This window comes from Piliocolobus tephrosceles, chromosome 21 (genome assembly GCF_002776525.5).
Source record: "Piliocolobus tephrosceles isolate RC106 chromosome 21, ASM277652v3, whole genome shotgun sequence".
NCBI lineage: Eukaryota > Metazoa > Chordata > Mammalia > Primates > Cercopithecidae > Piliocolobus > Piliocolobus tephrosceles.
In genome coordinates, this window is record NC_045454.1 from 6,587,028 (window position 1) to 6,603,951 (window position 16,924).

A 16,924-nucleotide genomic window follows, 5' to 3' on the forward strand; every position below is an offset into this window, starting at 1 on the left:
CTCACACTTCCTCTCTACCCTGGAAAAGCCCCAGGGATCTCTGATGCAACCCCACCACCCAGCGACTCATCCTGGCCCAGAGCCCCTGTCTCTCCCTCCAGTTTAGCCCTTGCTCAGACCAAGAGCTGATCCTGCCCCTCCCTTGCTCACAGCCCTTCCATGGCTCCCCAGTGCCACCAGAGCAGTCCTAGCCTCTGACTCCTGCATTCAAAACCCAACATGTTGCATGCTTTAAATAGCTTGACTTAGCCATTTCACAATGGCTTATATATATAGCAAATGTCATGCTGTATATCATAAATATGTATAATTGTTACTTAGTTTAAAAAAAATTTTTTTGAGACAGGAGGCCGGAGTGCAGTGGTGCAATATTGGCTCACTACAACCTCTGCCTCCCGTTCAAGTGACTCGCACACCTCAGTCTCCTAAGTAGCTGGGATTACAGGTGCACGCCACCACACCCGACTAATTTTTGTATTTTTAGTATAGATGGGGTTTCACCATTTGGGACAGGCTGGTCTCAAACTCCTGACCTCAAGTGATCTGCCTGCCTTGGCCTCCCAAAGTGCTGGGGTTACAGGCATGAGCCACTGTGCCTGGCCAAAAAATTTTTTTAAACCCAAATGGGTGGACCTCACTAGGGACCCTCAACCCCCTACACCCTTGTTTCACCCACTGTGCTTCACAGCATCAATCTGCCTGTACTTTTTTGACTGGTCATACCATTTCTTGCCTTGGATGCCCCTTTCTAGCCCCACCTTCCACCCCCACCCTGACCATGGCTAACTCTTCATCAGCCTGCATCACCTCCTCCAGGAAGCCCTCCCTGACTCTTGGGCTGGGTTGGTGCATCCTTGCACTGTTTTGTGGCCCTCTGTTTACACAGCTGTCTTCTCCACCAGATTGGCATCTCCCCAAGGGCAGGGCCCAGGGCTGAGTCATCTCTGTGTGCCCGGCATCGCCCAACCCAGCCCCGTCCACCAGGGCTCAGGAGATGTCCCTAAAATGAATGAATGTTCTCGCTTCTGCCTTTGCTCCATTTTTGCCTTACCTCTCCCACCCTGTGCTCCTTCTGTCCAGGTATTCTGTAAGCTGTACCCTGAGGTTTCCTGATGATGGCTGGAATGCTGGGAAGGCCACTGTGGACCCAGGGCAGGAACTGGAGAGCAGCCACCACAGGAGTGGGGGTTTCCAGGAGCCATGGGTGTTAGTGAGGGGTGTGGGGTCCCTACCTGTCTCTCGACCACCAGCCCCGGCCTCCTGTGGGAGTTTCCAGCTTCACTGCTCCCTGTCTTTCAGCACTTGTCTGGGCTGCTTCCAGCCTTGGTCATCTCTTTCTGCAAGAAATTCTGGGGGCTGGACATGTAGATCCAAGGGAGAAGGAAGCTGGGAGTTGAGACTCCTGGGTCTGAGGCAGGAGGGACTGGGGCCTGGACTCCTGGGTCGGAGGGAGGAGGGGCTGAGGGCCTGGACTCCTGGGTCCGAGGGAGGAGGGGTCGGGGGCCTGGACTCCTGGGTCTGAGGGAGTGGGGGCTAGGGGTCTAGACTTCTGGGTCTCAGGGAGGAGGGGCTGGGGGCCTGGACTCCTGGGTCTGAGGCAGGAGGGTCTGGGGGTCTGGACTCCTGGGTCTCAGGGAGGAGGGGCTGGGGGCCTGGACTCCTGGGTCTGAGGGAGGAGGGGCTGGGGTCTGGACCCCTGGGTCTGAAGGAAGCGGGGAGACTGGGAACCTGGACTCTTGGGTCTCAGAGGAGGGAACCTTTGAGAATTAAAGCCCTGGTTATCCTTCCTCATCCGCACTCTGGTTTTAGAAACATCTGGTTTTATACAGCTGCTCCACCCGAGCAGGGCGGGGTGGGGGCTGGGCAGCCAAACGCCCCACTTCTGGGGAGGGGCCTGTGCTGTCCCCTCCCACTGGGCGGAGGACTCACCCTCCCCTTCTGCTCTGGGCTGGCCTCAGATCATCTGAGGATCCATCACCCTGGCACAGCCAGACACCAGGCGGCCCAGCTCCCAGCAACAGCGTCAGACACAGCCCGGCCCGCCCTGGTGGGTGGGCGGGGCGTTCGGGGTCCTTGGGAATGCACCTTCTCGCTGACAGCCAGGCCCACGCAGAGGCTTGGCCTGGCGCATCCTTCTCGGGAAAACCCCAGGGTGTGCGGATTTGGTGTCTGGCAGGGGACAGCTCCCGCACAGGCTGGAAGAGATGGAACTGCAGGGAGAGACAAAGATGTAGAAACAGAGAAATGGAGAGAAACAGTGAATGAGAGAAAGAGAGAGAGAGAAACACACACAGAGATAGAGCCTCACAAAGAGATAGGTGCGGTGGCTCACCCCGGTAATCCCAACACTTTGGAAGGCCAAGGCAGATGGATCACCTGAGGTCAGGAGTTCGAGACCAGCCTGGCCAATATAGTGAAACCCCATCTTTACTAAAAACACAAGAAAATTAGCCGGGTGTGGTGGTGCACGCTTGTAGTTCGAGCTACTCGGGAGACTGAGGAAGGAGAATAGCTTAAACACGGGAGGTGGAGGTTGCAGTGAGCCGAGATCATGCCCCTGCGCTCCCGCCTGGATGACAGAGTGAGAGTGAGGCTCCATCTCCAAAAAAAAAAAAAAAAAAAAAAGAGAGAGAGAGAAGAGATGGGGATGCAGAGAGATGGAAGGAGGATAGAGACGGAGATAGAGAGGGAGTTAGAGGGAGAAAGAGAGACAGAGAGAAAGAGACACACACGGACACACAGTGAGAAAGTCACTCAGAAAGAGGGAGAGCCACACAAGAGGAAAGTCAGGGAGACTTCAGAAATGCAAAGGGACAGACACTCCCAGGTGAAAACAGAGAGAGAATGGTTGTGAGGGGGGCTGAGGAGGAGAAACAGACAGGAATACACAGAGGCAGAGACCCAGATAGATGGACTGAGAAACAGAGAGGGGGAGACAGATACAAAACAACAGAGACTCGGGGAGAGGCAGACACAGAGAGAGAAGCACCGGGGAATTTCTCTCTGCTGCTCCGTGTCTTTCAGCCTGTCCTGGAGCTGGACCCTGCCAGACACCAAAGGTCATCGGAGTCATAGGCAGGGAGAAAAGAACGAGGCAGCTACCAAGGCAGAAAGTGAGACATCAATAGTTCACAGTAAGAGGAGGAGAGAGAAGAACAGAATTAGATACAGATAATTTTTAAAAAATTCATAGAAAGGGGCCGGGCGCGGTGGCTCAAGCCTGTAATCCCAGCACTTTGGGAGGCCGAGACGGGCGGATCACGAGGTCAGGAGATCGAGACCATCCTGGCTAACACGGTGAAACCCCGTCTCTACTAAAAAAAAATACAAAAAACTAGCCGGGCGAGGTGGCGGGCACCCGTAGTCCCAGCCACTCGGGAGGCTGAGGCAGGAGAATGGCGTAAACCCGGGAGGCGGAGCTTGCAGTGAGCCGAGATCCGGCCACTGCACTCCAGCCTGGGTGACAGAGCGAGACTCCGTCTCAAAAAAAAAAAAAAAAAAAAATTCATAGAAGGGCATGGAAACAGACATTTATCACAGATCTTCTGGTCCTGAGGGGCTGGGGTCTGGGCACCCCAGGTACTGCATCTCTTTTCCACCCTTCCTCTGACTCAGTTTCCCTGATGGGTGAAAGCCCTGACAGACCCCAGCTGGATCCCCAGAGGCAGCTGACCGACAGCTCTCTGTGTTCATCCGTGAGTCCCTGGGGATACAAATCCCAGCGCCCCAGCCCTCCGCCCCAGATCCTGGTGCACACACGCAGACCCACGTCAGTTAGGCACCGAATGGACAGACGTTCACTCACAGCTCCGATTCCAGGCAGCCGTGCCCTGGGCCAGCGCACACACAGGCACACCCACAGCACGCACGTGTGTGTGTTTCGTTCCATCTACCAGTTGCTGAGACATGTCCCTGGGGGCCCCAACCCAGAGATGGATTCTGGGGACAGGAGAGGCGGCTGCGGGAGAGGCAGGGCGGGGGTGACTGGGGAAAGTGAGAAGGGGGAGGTGGGGAGAGCTTTAAAGCAAGAAGAGAAACAAATGAGGGTGAGAGGAGGTAAGAGAAGTGGAGAGGAAGAAAGGGATGGAGAGAAAGACAGAAACTTGGAGAAATGTGGTAATGGGGAGAGAGATAAGGGTACCAAGAAAGAGATGAGGATAAATAGTGGATTGGGGAGAAAGAAAGGGAAGGAGGGAAATACAGGGATAGGGGATGAGGGGATCCCCCAAAATGCAAGCAAGGTGGAAGAGAAAAATCAGGGGAGACAAGGGACAAGAGTGGGGAGCAAGAGAGAAGAAGACATAGAGGAGAGAGGCTGGGAGAGGAGGGGAGCCACGCAGAGAGGACTAGAGGAGGGGCGCGGGTAGACATGGGGGCCTGGGAAGGGAGGGCCGTCTGGCTGAGCGGGGTGGGAGTAATAGCGGGAAGCGGGTGGAGCTGCTGGGCCATGACCTCAGAGCCCCTGGCCCAGCTTAGCCTGACTGACGTCAGCACTTGCTCCCGCCCCCGCCTATGCTGGTCTTCAAATGACCCCCCTGCAGCTCTCTGGCCACAGAGAGGCTGGGAGAGCAAGCAGGAGAGAAGAGAGTGCCCGGCCAGACCACTGCGATGACACAGGTTGTGTGTGTGTGTGTGTGCGTGTGTGTGTGTGTGTATACAGCCATGTGGGGGAAACTACTGCCATATGTGTGACCACGAGTGTTGGGGAACTGTGTGCGCATGATTTCATGTGTGTATCCATGTGCGTGACAGCGACCATATGTGTGTAGGGGGCAGTGAGCATGTGAGGCTGAGTGTGGAGGTCTGTGTATACATTGCCCTGTGTGGGCGGCCATCCCAAGTACATGTAGGTGAGATGTGCCATGTCCGTATTTCTGTATCTGTGTATCTTGCTATAAATTTGTGTATGTCTAGGTTCCCTGGGAGGCAGAAAGAGGGAGTGAGACAGTGAGCAAGTGAAAGAGACTGAGTAAGAAAGAGAGTTGGATTTGCCTGTGGCACGTGGGAATGGATTTCTGTTTCATGCGTTCAATAGCTATTAAGTTGAACCAAATGAAATCACCGATACTGAGCCACTCTAAACTTGGAAGAACAGCAGTTTCATCTGGTTCAGTATCAGCTTGACAGTCACCTACTATTTCTCTTGAAATCTTCCCTGTGTGTCCCATTGCCCCAGACTCTCAGTTGGGGCTCTGTGTGTTTGTGGCCACGTGGGCATCCCCTTGCTGGTGTTGCTTTTTCCTGCCAAGGGGTGTGTGCCTGCAGGTTCACCTGTGTGGCCGTCAGTGGGGGTCACGGGATCGCTGTATTTGGCCTGAGTGGGTGTGTGGGGTCATCCTGTAGAACCCGAGTAATTTCATTCTGTGTGTCACTCATCATGTGTGAGTTCACGTGTGGGGGTGTGTGTCTACACGTGTGTTCATCTGTGTTTCTAGAATCAGCTCTCTGGATCCCTAGCATGAATTGGGCCATCCTTAGGAACTCAGGCAAGGCCAGGTTTGAGGCAAAGGAAGAGAGAAGGGGGATTCCAGAAGAAAGAATAATGTTTAATGTTGAGACTTTAAAAGTTGTACCTCAGCTTTGTCCTCTAGAAATGTAACAAAAACCACAATATCTAATATAAAACGTTCTTGTGGCCACATTTCAAAAAGTAAAAACAAACAGGTGAAATTAATTTTAATAATATATTTTTATTTAACCCAGTGTGTCAGGGGCCAGCACATTGTTTTTTTTTTTTTTTTTTTTTTTTGATAAAGGGCCCAATATTAAATATTTGAGGCTCTTGGGGGTCATCTGGTCTCTTTTGAAAGTACTCAACTTCCATGCTGTAAATGTAGAATCAGCCACAGATGATGTATAAACCAATGAATGCGGCTGTGTGCAAATAAAGCTTCCTTTAAGGACACTGAAATTTGAATTTCATATTTTTCATGCTCCACAAACTATTATTCTTCTTTTGGCTTTTAAAAACCATCTAAAAATATCAAAAAAAATTCTTAGCCAGCAGGCTGTAGCAGGTTTTAGCCTGCCGACCCCTGCTACGTACGAGATATGATAATTTCAATATGTAATCAATACATAAATGTTAATGAGCTATTTTACTTTCTTTTCCCCAGACTTGGGCTTCAAAATCCAGTGTGTTTATTGCGCTTCTCACTTAGATGCTACCTTTTCATTGGAAATACCTAATCTGTGTTTAGATTTTATAAAATATACAGTTACAAAAGGAGCATCATAGATGCAACTTGTTCCAAACATATTTAAAAGCTTTCTAGTAACTGAATCAAGTAAGAGTTTTTAAAATTTAAATGAATTAAAATTAAAATAAAATTTAAAATTCAGTTCCTCGGTGATACTGCCTGCATTTCAAGTGCTCGGTAGATACATGTGGCTGGTGACACCTGTTTTGGACACAGAGAGCTATATCTTAATGATGCATTTAAATAACCCACAGTAAACCTATGAGGCAGGAACTGGTGGCGGAGGAGGCAGTTTAGCGTAGAGTGGACGCCAGAGCCAGACTGCCTGAGTTTTATTTCTAATACTGCTTATTACCTGAGTGACCTTGGGTAAAAGTATTTGCCTCTCAGTGTCTCAGTTTCCTCATCTGTAACAGAAGACAGTAGAGGTACCTGCCCTATAAGGTTGTTGTAGAGACTAGGTGCAGTAGCTCACGCCTATAATCCCAGCCCTTTAGGGGGCCAAGGCGGGAGGATCACTCAAGCCTGGGAGTTCAAGACCAGCCTGAGCAACACAGCAAGATCCTGTCTCTATTATTATTATTATTATTATTATTATTATTATTATTATTATTATTATTATTATTATTTCGAGATGTAGTCTTGCACTGTCACCCAGGCTGAAGTGCAGTGGCGCCGTCTTGGCTCACTGTAACCTCCACCTCAGGGGTTCAAGCAATTCTCCTGCCTTAGCCTCCTGAGTAGCTGGGACTACAGTCATGCGCCACCAAGCCTGGCTAACTTTTGTATTTTGGTTTCACCATGTTAGCCAGGCTAATCTTGAACTCCTGACCTCAGGTGATCCACCTGCCTCGGCCTCCCAAACTGCTGGGATTACAGGTGTGAGCCACAGTGTCTGGACCCCTGTCTCAATTTTAAAAAACTATATATATATATAAAGGTTGTTGTACAGTAGTGTTTGGCACATGGAAAGTACTTTTTCCTCTGATTCTGGGCTCTTCCAGCAACATTTACTGGGGCACCTGTTCTGCTGGGGAGCTGGGCAGTGGAAAAGCAGAACGAGGCTATGCCTCTGGAAAGTCAGAAGGAAGAGTCCTCCACCGTAGGCTGCTGACCCTGTGCAAGTCACTCCTGGCCAATCAGTCCTCAGTTTGGCCACCTGGATGGTGGCAGCGAGCACTATCTGTCCCCCAGGGCTCTCCCGAGGGCTAAAGGTTGAGGTTTAGTGATTCAATTCCTAAGGTTCAAATCCAGGCTCCTCTGCTTTCCAGGGATGACCCTGGGCAGGATGCTGAACCTCTGTGTGACTCAGCTGCCTCATCTGTAGAATGGGGATAGTAATAACAGTACCTACCTTACAGCGCTGTTGTAAGGATTAAAATAAATTTGTTTATCTTAAAGGCTTAGAGCAGGGACTGGTACATAGCGTTTTGGTTTTTTAGTACATGTTATTATTATTACTGTCTCAACCCTAAGAAACCTTTGATTGGGAGATAAATCCTCATTGTATGTGCCACTAAGAAAGAGGAGGGAAACGCCCTGGTAATTAAATTGTGACACTCCTTCGCATGCAATCATCCTCACGGATTTAAGAGATTTCAAAACGTGGAAAAAAATTGTATTGGAAGGAACAAAATCAGGCTGGGCTTGGTGGCTCATGCCTGTATTCATAGTACTTTGGGAGACTGGGGCCTGGGCAGCATAGTGAGACCCCTCCTCTAATTTTTTTTTTTTTTTTTTTTTTTAAATTAGTAAGGCATTGTGGCTCCAGCCTTGTGGTCCTAGCTACCTGGGAGGCTGAGGTGAGAGGATCGCCAGAGCCTAGGAGTTAGAAGCTACAGTGAACGATGATGGTGCCACTGCACCCCAGCCTGGGTGACAGAGCAAGACGCTATCTATAAAAATAAATAAATAATAATGAAAAGACGAAATCTAATCAGCATGAAGCCTAGATAGCTATTTGCCCCAATTATTTTCGTTAATGAAAATGATTCTGGGTCCCGCGAGGTAGCTCATGCCTGTAATCCCAGCACTTAGGGAGGCCGGGGCAGCCATGTCACTTGAGCCCAGGGGTTCCAGACCAGCCTAAGTAATGTAGGGAGACCCCCGTGTCTACCAAAAATGTAAAAATTAGCCAGGAGTTGTGGCACACGCTTTGTAGTCCCAGCTATTAAGGAGGCTGAGGTGGGAGGCTGAGCCTGTTTGGGAAACTGAGGCTGCAGTAGGCCCAGACTGTGCCACTAGGCTGGAATGAGACCCTGTCTCAAAAGAAAACACACACACACACACACACACACACAAAAGGAGAGAGAGAGAAAGGGAGAGCGAGAGCGAGAGAGAGAGAAAGAAAGAGAAGGAAGGAAGGAGGAAGGGAGAGAGGGAGGAAGGGAAGGGAAGGGAAGGGAGGGGAAGGGGAAAGGAAGGAGGGAAGCAAGGAAGGGATTTTGTAATCTTCTCTCAGAGGAGGCCCTCGGGACTCATGCCCCTTCCTTTCCACTCTGGCTCCCAGCAGGACGCGCCCAAGCCCACTCCCGCAGCCCGCCGCTGCTCCGGCCTGGCCCGACGGGTGCTAACCATCGCCTTCGCCCTGCTTATCCTGGGCCTCATGACCTGGGCCTACGCTGCCGGGGTGCCGCTGGCCTCCGATCGCTATGGCCTCCTGGCTTTCGGCCTCTACGGGGCCTTCCTCTCGGCGCACCTGTTGGCGCAGAGCCTCTTCGCGTACCTGGAGCATCGCCGGGTGGCGGCGGCGGCGAGGCGCGCGGCGGCGCGGGGGCACCTGGATGCAGCCACCGCGCGCAGCGTGGCGCTGACCATCTCTGCCTACCAGGAGGACCCCGCGTACCTGCGCCAGTGCCTGGTGTCCGCCCGCGCCCTGCTGTACCCGCGCGCGCGGCTGCGCGTCCTCATGGTGGTGGACGGCAACCGCCCAGAGGACCTCTACATGGTCGACATGTTCCGCGAGGTCTTCGCTGAGGAGGACCCCGCCACGTACGTGTGGGACGGCAACTACCACCAGCCCTGGGAACCCGCGGCGGTGGGCGCGGTGGGCGCCGGAGCCTACCGGGAGGTGGAGGCGGAGGATCCCGGGCGGCTGGCGGTGGAGGCGCTGGTGAGGACTCGCAGGTGCGTGTGCGTGGCGCAGCGCTGGGGCGGCAAGCGCGAGGTCATGTACACAGCCTTCAAGGCGCTTGGAGACTCGGTGGACTACGTGCAGGTGAGTAGAGGCGCCCTCAGCCCACTCGTGACTCGAACACCCGGATCCCACTTTCCTGGGGCCTTTCCTTCAATGTACAGATTTGAATGACTCTCTCCCTTTCTTTATTCATTCATCTATGCAGCGGAGAGATTCTTTCCTTCACTCATTCATCCATCCATCCATCCATCCCTTTATCCAATATGGAGATCATTCGTTCATTTATTCATTCATTTACCCATTCAATGTAGAGGCATTCTTTCCTTTCTTCATTCACCTACGCATTCCAGGAAGAGACAATTTTACTCTTTCTTGACTCATCCATTCATGTATCCATCCCTTCAATAGATTCATTCGTTCATTCATCCATTCATCCAATGATTCAGTTATCCATCCATTCAATGTAAAATTAAGTCCTTCTAGCCAGGCACTTTGGGAGGCTGAGGTGGGCGGATCACCGGAGGTCAGGAGTGCTAGACTTGCTTGGCCAATATGGTGAAACCCTGTCTCTACTGAAAATACAAAAATTAGCTGGGCGTGGTGGCGAGTGCCTGTAATCCCAGCTACTCGGGAGGCCGAGGCAGGAGAATCTCTTGAACCTGGGAGGTGGAGCTTGCAGTGAACCGAGATCGCGCCATTGCACTCCAGCCTGGGCGACAAGAGCGAGACTCCATCTAAAAAAATAAAATAAGTCCTTCCTTTCTTCATTCAGTGTAGACACTCTTCCTCACTCATTCAGTCATCCATCCACCTATCCATCGAATATGGAGAATATTCATTCCTTCATTCATTTATACATTCAGTATAGAGTCATTTCTTCCTTTGTTTATCCACCCATTGGAGGCAGATACTTAATTTCATGCATTCATTCACTCCTCCATTCATTTATCCACTCATTCAATATAGAGATTCATTCATGCATCCATCCAATTATCCACATTTCCATCCATTCAATATAGAATCAAGTTCTTCCTGGCCAGGCGTGGTGGCTCACGCCTGTAATCCCAGCACTTTGGGAGGCTGATCTGAGGTTGGGAGTTCAAGACCAGCCTGACCAACATGGAGAAACCCTGTCTCTACTAAAAATACAAAATTAGCCGGGCATGGTGGTGCATGCTTGTAATCCCAGCTACTTGGGAGGCTGAGGCAGGAGAATCATTTGAACCTGGAGGGTGGAAGTTGTGGTGAGCCGAGATCACACCATTGCACTCCAGCCTGGGCAACAAGAGCAAAACTCCATCTTAAATAAATAAATAAATAAATAAAAGTTCTTCCTTACTTCATTCAGTGTAGAAATTCTTTTCTTCACTCACTCATTTATACACCCATCTATTCATCCAATATGGAGATCATTTGCTCATTTATTCATTCATTTATCTATTAAATGTGGAGATTTGTTCCCTTTCTTCTTTCCTTCTTCCCTCCTTCCTTTCCCCTCCTTCAGTGTTGAGATTCTTTTGTTCATCCATTCAGCCATCTATCTATGTATTCGATATTCAGATTAATTTCATTTATGTACTCATTCATCCATCCCATTTGGTGTAGCAATCTTTTGAGATGGAGTCTCACTCTGTTGCCCAGGCTGGAGTGCAATGGTTCAATCTCGGCTCACTGCAACCTTCGCCTCCCGGGTTCAGGTGATTCTCCCACCTCAGCCTCCCCAGTAGCTGGTATTACAGGCATCTGCCATTATGCCCAGCTAATTCTTGTATTTTTGTAGAGACACGGTTTCACCATGTTGGCTAGGCTGGTCTCAAACTCCTGACCTCAGGTTATCTGCCCACTTTGGCCTCCCAAAGTGCTGGGATTACAGGCATGAGCCACCACAGCCGGTCTGGTGTAGCAATTCCAATACTTTATATTAGTTTTCCATTGCTGCATAACAAGTTACCATATGTTTGGCAACTTGAACAAAACACATTTATTATCTCATAGTTTCTGTGAATCAAGAGTCAGCACAGGTCAGCTGGGTCCTTTTTTTCAGGATATCACCAGGTTGCAATCAGGGTATCAGCTGGAGCTGGGTCCTTTTTAAGGCTTGAGGTTATCTTTCAAGCTTACGTATTTGTTCGTTGGCAGAATTCATTTTCTTGCAGCCACAGAACTCATGGTAGCAGTAGCTTGCCTCTTCAAGGCCAGCAAGGAGACTGTCTGGCTTCTAGATCTGCTTTTAAAGGGTTCTCCTGATTAGGTCAGGCCTACCCAGGATAATCTCCTTTTGATTAACTTATAGTCGAGAGATTTGGGGACTTAATTACGTTGCAAAACCTATTCACCATTTCCATATTAGGTAATATGATCGTGGCAGTTATATCCCATAACTTCTGCCATATTCTATTGCTTAGTAGCAAGTCGGGGTCTCACTCACACACCAGAGGAGATGGTATATGTCTCACTGTTCATGTTCATACAAGGATGTGCATCTTGGAGTACATGTTAAACTGTGATTGCACATTGAAAATGACGAAAAAATCTCCAAATTGCATTCAGATCGGTTGCAGAGTGCCCCAGATGCACTGAACCCCTTGGTGCCCTCCTGTCAAGCATCAGTCCGATGCAGGGGTCTGTGCTGATCCCGTCCCCTTCCACCTCACAGGTCTGTGACTCGGACACAAGGTTGGACCCCATGGCACTGCTGGAGCTCGTGCGGGTACTGGACGAGGACCCCCGGGTAGGGGCTGTTGGTGGGGACGTGCGGATCCTTAACCCTCTGGACTCCTGGGTCAGCTTCCTAAGCAGCCTGCGATACTGGGTAGCCTTCAATGTGGAGCGGGCTTGTCAGAGCTACTTCCACTGTGTGTCCTGCATCAGCGGTCCTCTAGGTAAGCAGCGGCAGAGATTGGGAGGGCCGTGGATGGGGTGGAAAGGGAGAAGGGAAGCCGGATGGGGCTGAGGATGTGACTGGGGTTGGGGACAAAGATGCAGCAGGGCAGGAACTGGGGATGGGATAAAACTGGAAGTTGGTGGTGAGGATGCTGCTTGGGTTCGAGCTGAGTTTGGTGTGGGGAGTGAGGTTGGAGAAAGGATATGGATGGGGATTGGGGCTGGGCCTGGGGAAAAAGATGGGATAAGCTTGGAGTCAAAGACAGAGTTGGAGCCAGGTTTGAGGTTGCAGTGGGTTTTGGATGGGGCTGAGAATGGATATGGGATTGGTGATGAGACTGGGATGGGCAGGTTTGCAGTCACAGTGGGTATGGTTCAATGACAGGCAAGTTGGAGTGGGTATGAGGTTGAGGACAGGATTGGGGCTGGAGTTGGGATTGGAGACAGTGCTGAGATTGAGATTATGATGACTGAGGATGGGGTTGGAACTGGAGATGGGGTTGGGGCTGGAAACAGCATTGGAGTTGATGTTGGTGACAGCAGAGGCTGACACTCTTTCACACCTCCCCTCACCCAGGCCTATATAGGAACAACCTCTTGCAGCAGTTTCTTGAAGCCTGGTACAACCAGAAGTTCCTGGGAACCCACTGTACTTTTGGGGACGACCGGCACCTCACCAACCGCATGCTCAGCATGGGTTATGCTACCAAGTAAGCTGAGGGAACCAGGTGGTCGGGTATGTGTGGAAGCCAATGAGTATCCCAGCGTGTGTGCATGCTGAGAGTTCTCCAAATCCAAAGTAACTCACCAGACCATGGACTCTATCAAGTGAGACTTTAGAGGAGAGAGGAAGATACCATAATGGGCAGAGGGGCCATTTACATTGAGCCAATGGACTCTACCAAGTGAGATATTAGGGGAGAGGGGAAGATACTATAAGGGACGAGGCTGGCATTTGCATTGAACCATGGAATGCAGTGAACTCTACCAAGAGAGGCAAGGTGAGGATAGAGAATTCCACCGAGAATTGAGTTAGGGTGAGTTGGTTCTGCCATGAGACTAAGGTAGCACAGTGGGGAGTGAAGTAGGAAGGGCAAGAGACAAATGGATAGAGTGGGATCTAACTAGTGAGAGAGCCGTGGAGAAAGAATCAAGTGAGCGAAGAGGAGCATCTGAACTCTAGCAAGTTCTTCAAGAGAAGACAAGTAATTCCATGAGACTCAGGGGAGGATGATCTAGAACAAGTGAAGTTCAGGGGAGAGTGATTTCTGCAAAGTCGGGTCCACTGAAAGACCCAGAGGGAACTTGGGATAATCCAAGGGAATCCATGCATTAATTCACTCAACCAATATTCACTAGGTGCCTAGAATGTTTAAGCTGCGGGGATACAGCAGTAGGCAGACAGGACACCAATTGATTACATCAGTAGGGGAGACCCACAAGAAGTAAATAAGCAGAACATACAGTATGTTCATGATATGTGTTATGGAGATAAATAATGCCGGGCAGGGGGATGGATAGGAAGTTTTGGGGTGGGGAGTGAAGTGTTAAGTGGAGTGCCTGAGGTAGGATGGGGCTCAAGGCTGAGAACAGTGTGGCTGGAGCATGGAACTGAGGGAGTATTAGGAGAGGAGGATGGAGAGTCAACAAGGGGTCAACTCATGAAAGGCTTATAGGTCTAAGGACTCTGACTAAGATGAGGGAGCCATGGGAGGGTTTTAAGCAGAGAAGTGACACATTGTAATGGGATCCCTCTGGCAGCTGTTTTGGGTACAGACTGCAGAAGGCAAGGTCGGAAGCAGGGAGGCCATTGAGGATGCCAAGTGACACAGGGGAAGGAGACTGGACACTGTCAAGTAATTCCCACGATTCTAGTCTTGTGTGGGCTTGGCTGGAACCTGTGCAGGGATTGATTAACGATGTCTGCCACAAAACAGGAAGGAGGCCTGATGGTTCCCTTGAGAAGTTCCAATACATAGACTACCCTGGGTAGCGACCACGCCCATCTTGCTCCTCACTATAGGGACTGCCAGTAATAGTAAGCATGATAGTATTAGTAATATGTTAGTGATAGTATTAGTAATAGTGTCAGTAACCAATATGATATTAGTAACAGCAATAGTAATGGTATTAGTCACAGTAAAAACAGTAGTAACTAACATTGATTGAGCAAATACTATCTACTGGTTCTAAGCACTTGGCGTTTAATCTTCATTTAATCCTCACAGTATCCCTGTCATATGAGAACCTTTTTTTTTTTTTTTAGATGGACTCTTAGGCCAGATGCAGTGGCTCATGCCTATAATCCCAGCACTTTGGGAGGCTGAGGCGGGTGTATCACCTGAGGTCAGGAGTTCAAGCCCAGCCTGGCCAACATAGTGAAACCCCGTCTCTACTGAAAATACAAAAAATTAGCTGGGCGTGGTGGCGGGGACCTGTAATCCCACCTACTCTGGAGGCTGAGGCAGGAAAATCGCTTGAACCCAGGAGGCGGAGGTTGCAGTGAGCTGAGATTGTGCCACTGCACTCCAGCCTGGGCAACAAGAACGAGACTCCGTCTTAAAAAAAAAAAAAAATGATAGCATCTTTCTGTGTTGTCCAGGCTCAGGCTGGAGTGCAGGGGCACGATCACGGCTCACCATAGCCTCAAACTCCTGAGCTCAAGTCATTCTCCCATCTCAGCCTGCGAAATAGCTGGGACTGCAGGCACACATCACCACACCTGGCTATTTTTTCTTTTTTTTTTTTTGTTAGAGATGGGGTCTCACTATGTTGCCTAGGCTGATCTCCAACTCTTAGCCTCAAGTGATCGCCCCACCTCAGCCTCCCAAAGTGCTGGGATTACAGGCATGAGCCATTGCATTCTGCCCATTGGTGCTTATTTATTTATTTGTTTATTTAGTAGAGATGGGGTCTTGTTATGTTGCTCAGGCTGGTCTTGAACTCCTTATGCCTCAGCCTCCCAAAGTGCTGGGATTACAGGCCTGAGTCACCGCGCCCGGCCTATCAACCTTATTCTACACATGAGAATACTGAGGCCTCGAGAGGCTAAGAAACTCGCCCCCCGTGGCCATCCACAGTGGTCATTTCTGCCTCCAGAATCCTGCCCAGGCCCCAGGGAGCATGCGATGATGTCCTTATTCCTCGCTCCCATGCAGGTACACCTCCAGGTCGCGCTGCTACTCGGAGACACCCTCCTCCTTCCTGCGCTGGCTGAGTCAGCAGACTCGCTGGTCCAAGTCGTACTTCCGTGAATGGCTGTACAACGCGCTCTGGTGGCACCGGCATCACGCCTGGATGACCTACGAGGCGGTGGTCTCGGGCCTGTTCCCCTTCTTCGTGGCGGCCACGGTGCTGCGTCTGTTCTATGCGGGCCGCCCGTGGGCGCTGCTGTGGGTGCTGCTATGCGTGCAGGGCGTGGCACTGGCCAAGGCGGCCTTCGCGGCCTGGCTGCGGGGCTGCCTGCGTATGGTGCTGCTGTCGCTCTACGCGCCCCTCTACATGTGTGGCCTCCTGCCTGCCAAGTTCCTGGCGCTGGTCACCATGAACCAGAGTGGCTGGGGCACCTCGGGCCGGCGGAAGCTGGCCGCTAATTACGTCCCTCTGCTGCCCCTGGCGCTCTGGGCGCTGCTGCTGCTTGGGGGCCTGGTCCGCAGTGTGGCACATGAGGCCAGGGCCGACTGGAGCGGCCCTTCCCGCGCAGCGGAGGCCTACCACTTAGCCGCGGGGGCCGGCGCCTACGTGGGCTACTGGGTGGTCATGTTGACGCTGTACTGGGTGGGCGTGCGGAGGCTTTGCCGGCGGCGGACCGGGGGCTACCGTGTCCAGGTGTGAGTTCCAGCCATGCGGATGCCGCCTCAAGGGTCTTCAGGGGAGGCCAGAGGAGACCTGCAGGGCCCCCGAGCCACGAGCTTGCTGGGTGGTTCTCTGGGCCTCAGTTTCCCTCCTCTGCAAAACGAGGGGGTCAGCAGCCCAAGATTCTTCAGTCTGGACTATACTGGGACTGGGACTTCCGGGTCTCTAGGGAGGGGTATTTATTGGTCAGGGTGTGGGATTTGAGGAGCGGAGGGGAAAGGGTCCTGCTTTCTCCTCGTTCTTATTTAATCTCCGTTTCTACTGTGTGATCAGGATGTAATAAAGAATTTTATTTATTTTCCCTGAGCCGCCTCCTTTTTTGAGAACTAAGGGGACTGGATGATTGAGAATTGGGGACGATGGGCTCAGTGCTGGGTGCTAGCCGTTTGAACCTGGACAAGACACTCTCCTTCCTTGGAACCAGGGGTTCCCTCTTTTGAAAACAGGGATTATTAATCCCATGGGGCAGAGTTGGTGTGAGGGTGACTCAACTCATTCACGGGTTCTTACGAAGCACCTGCCACCTGCCGCACACTGTCAGGTACTGCAGATGATGCTTTTATCTCTGGTCCCTCTACTCAGAAGGGTAACACATCCTTTTTCTCTTCAAACCTCCAGCACCTCCTCCCCCAGCCTCTCAGCTGACTTCCTATCTCACTGAGAAAATAGGGGTTAAAAGAGAAAACTTTTGCTGGAGTCCTCATCTCCATGTCTTCCCACTCACTTGCCCCTGTGTGCATACACTCCACCTTCTTGCTGTTGCTGAGGGTGACCTGTCTGTGCTCCAAGCCAATGCCAACCTCTTCCATCAGGGCACCAGACCCTATGTCCTCTTTGTCTGCTCGAAGAC

General features: G+C 51.1%; 1 protein-coding gene across 5 annotated transcripts in view; it reads left to right on the top strand.

Moving 5' to 3' along the window:
* Positions 1-16,375, top strand: part of HAS1 (hyaluronan synthase 1) — a 35,164-nt gene extending 18,789 nt beyond the window's left edge. For 3 of the 5 annotated variants that reach the window (XM_023182727.1, XM_031934928.1, XM_023182725.2), the window contains 4 exons: positions 8,710-9,417; positions 11,993-12,218; positions 12,797-12,929; positions 15,378-16,375. In XM_023182727.1, the coding sequence (XP_023038495.1) occupies positions 8,806-9,417; positions 11,993-12,218; positions 12,797-12,929; positions 15,378-16,053 (1,647 nt within the window). In that variant the 5' untranslated portion in view covers positions 8,710-8,805 and the 3' untranslated portion in view covers positions 16,054-16,375. The remainder of the gene's footprint in view (positions 1-8,709; positions 9,418-11,992; positions 12,219-12,796; positions 12,930-15,377) is intronic. The other 2 variants (XM_023182729.1, XM_023182726.2) reach the window with 1 other exon arrangement.
* The last annotated feature ends 549 nt before the right edge of the window (positions 16,376-16,924 follow it).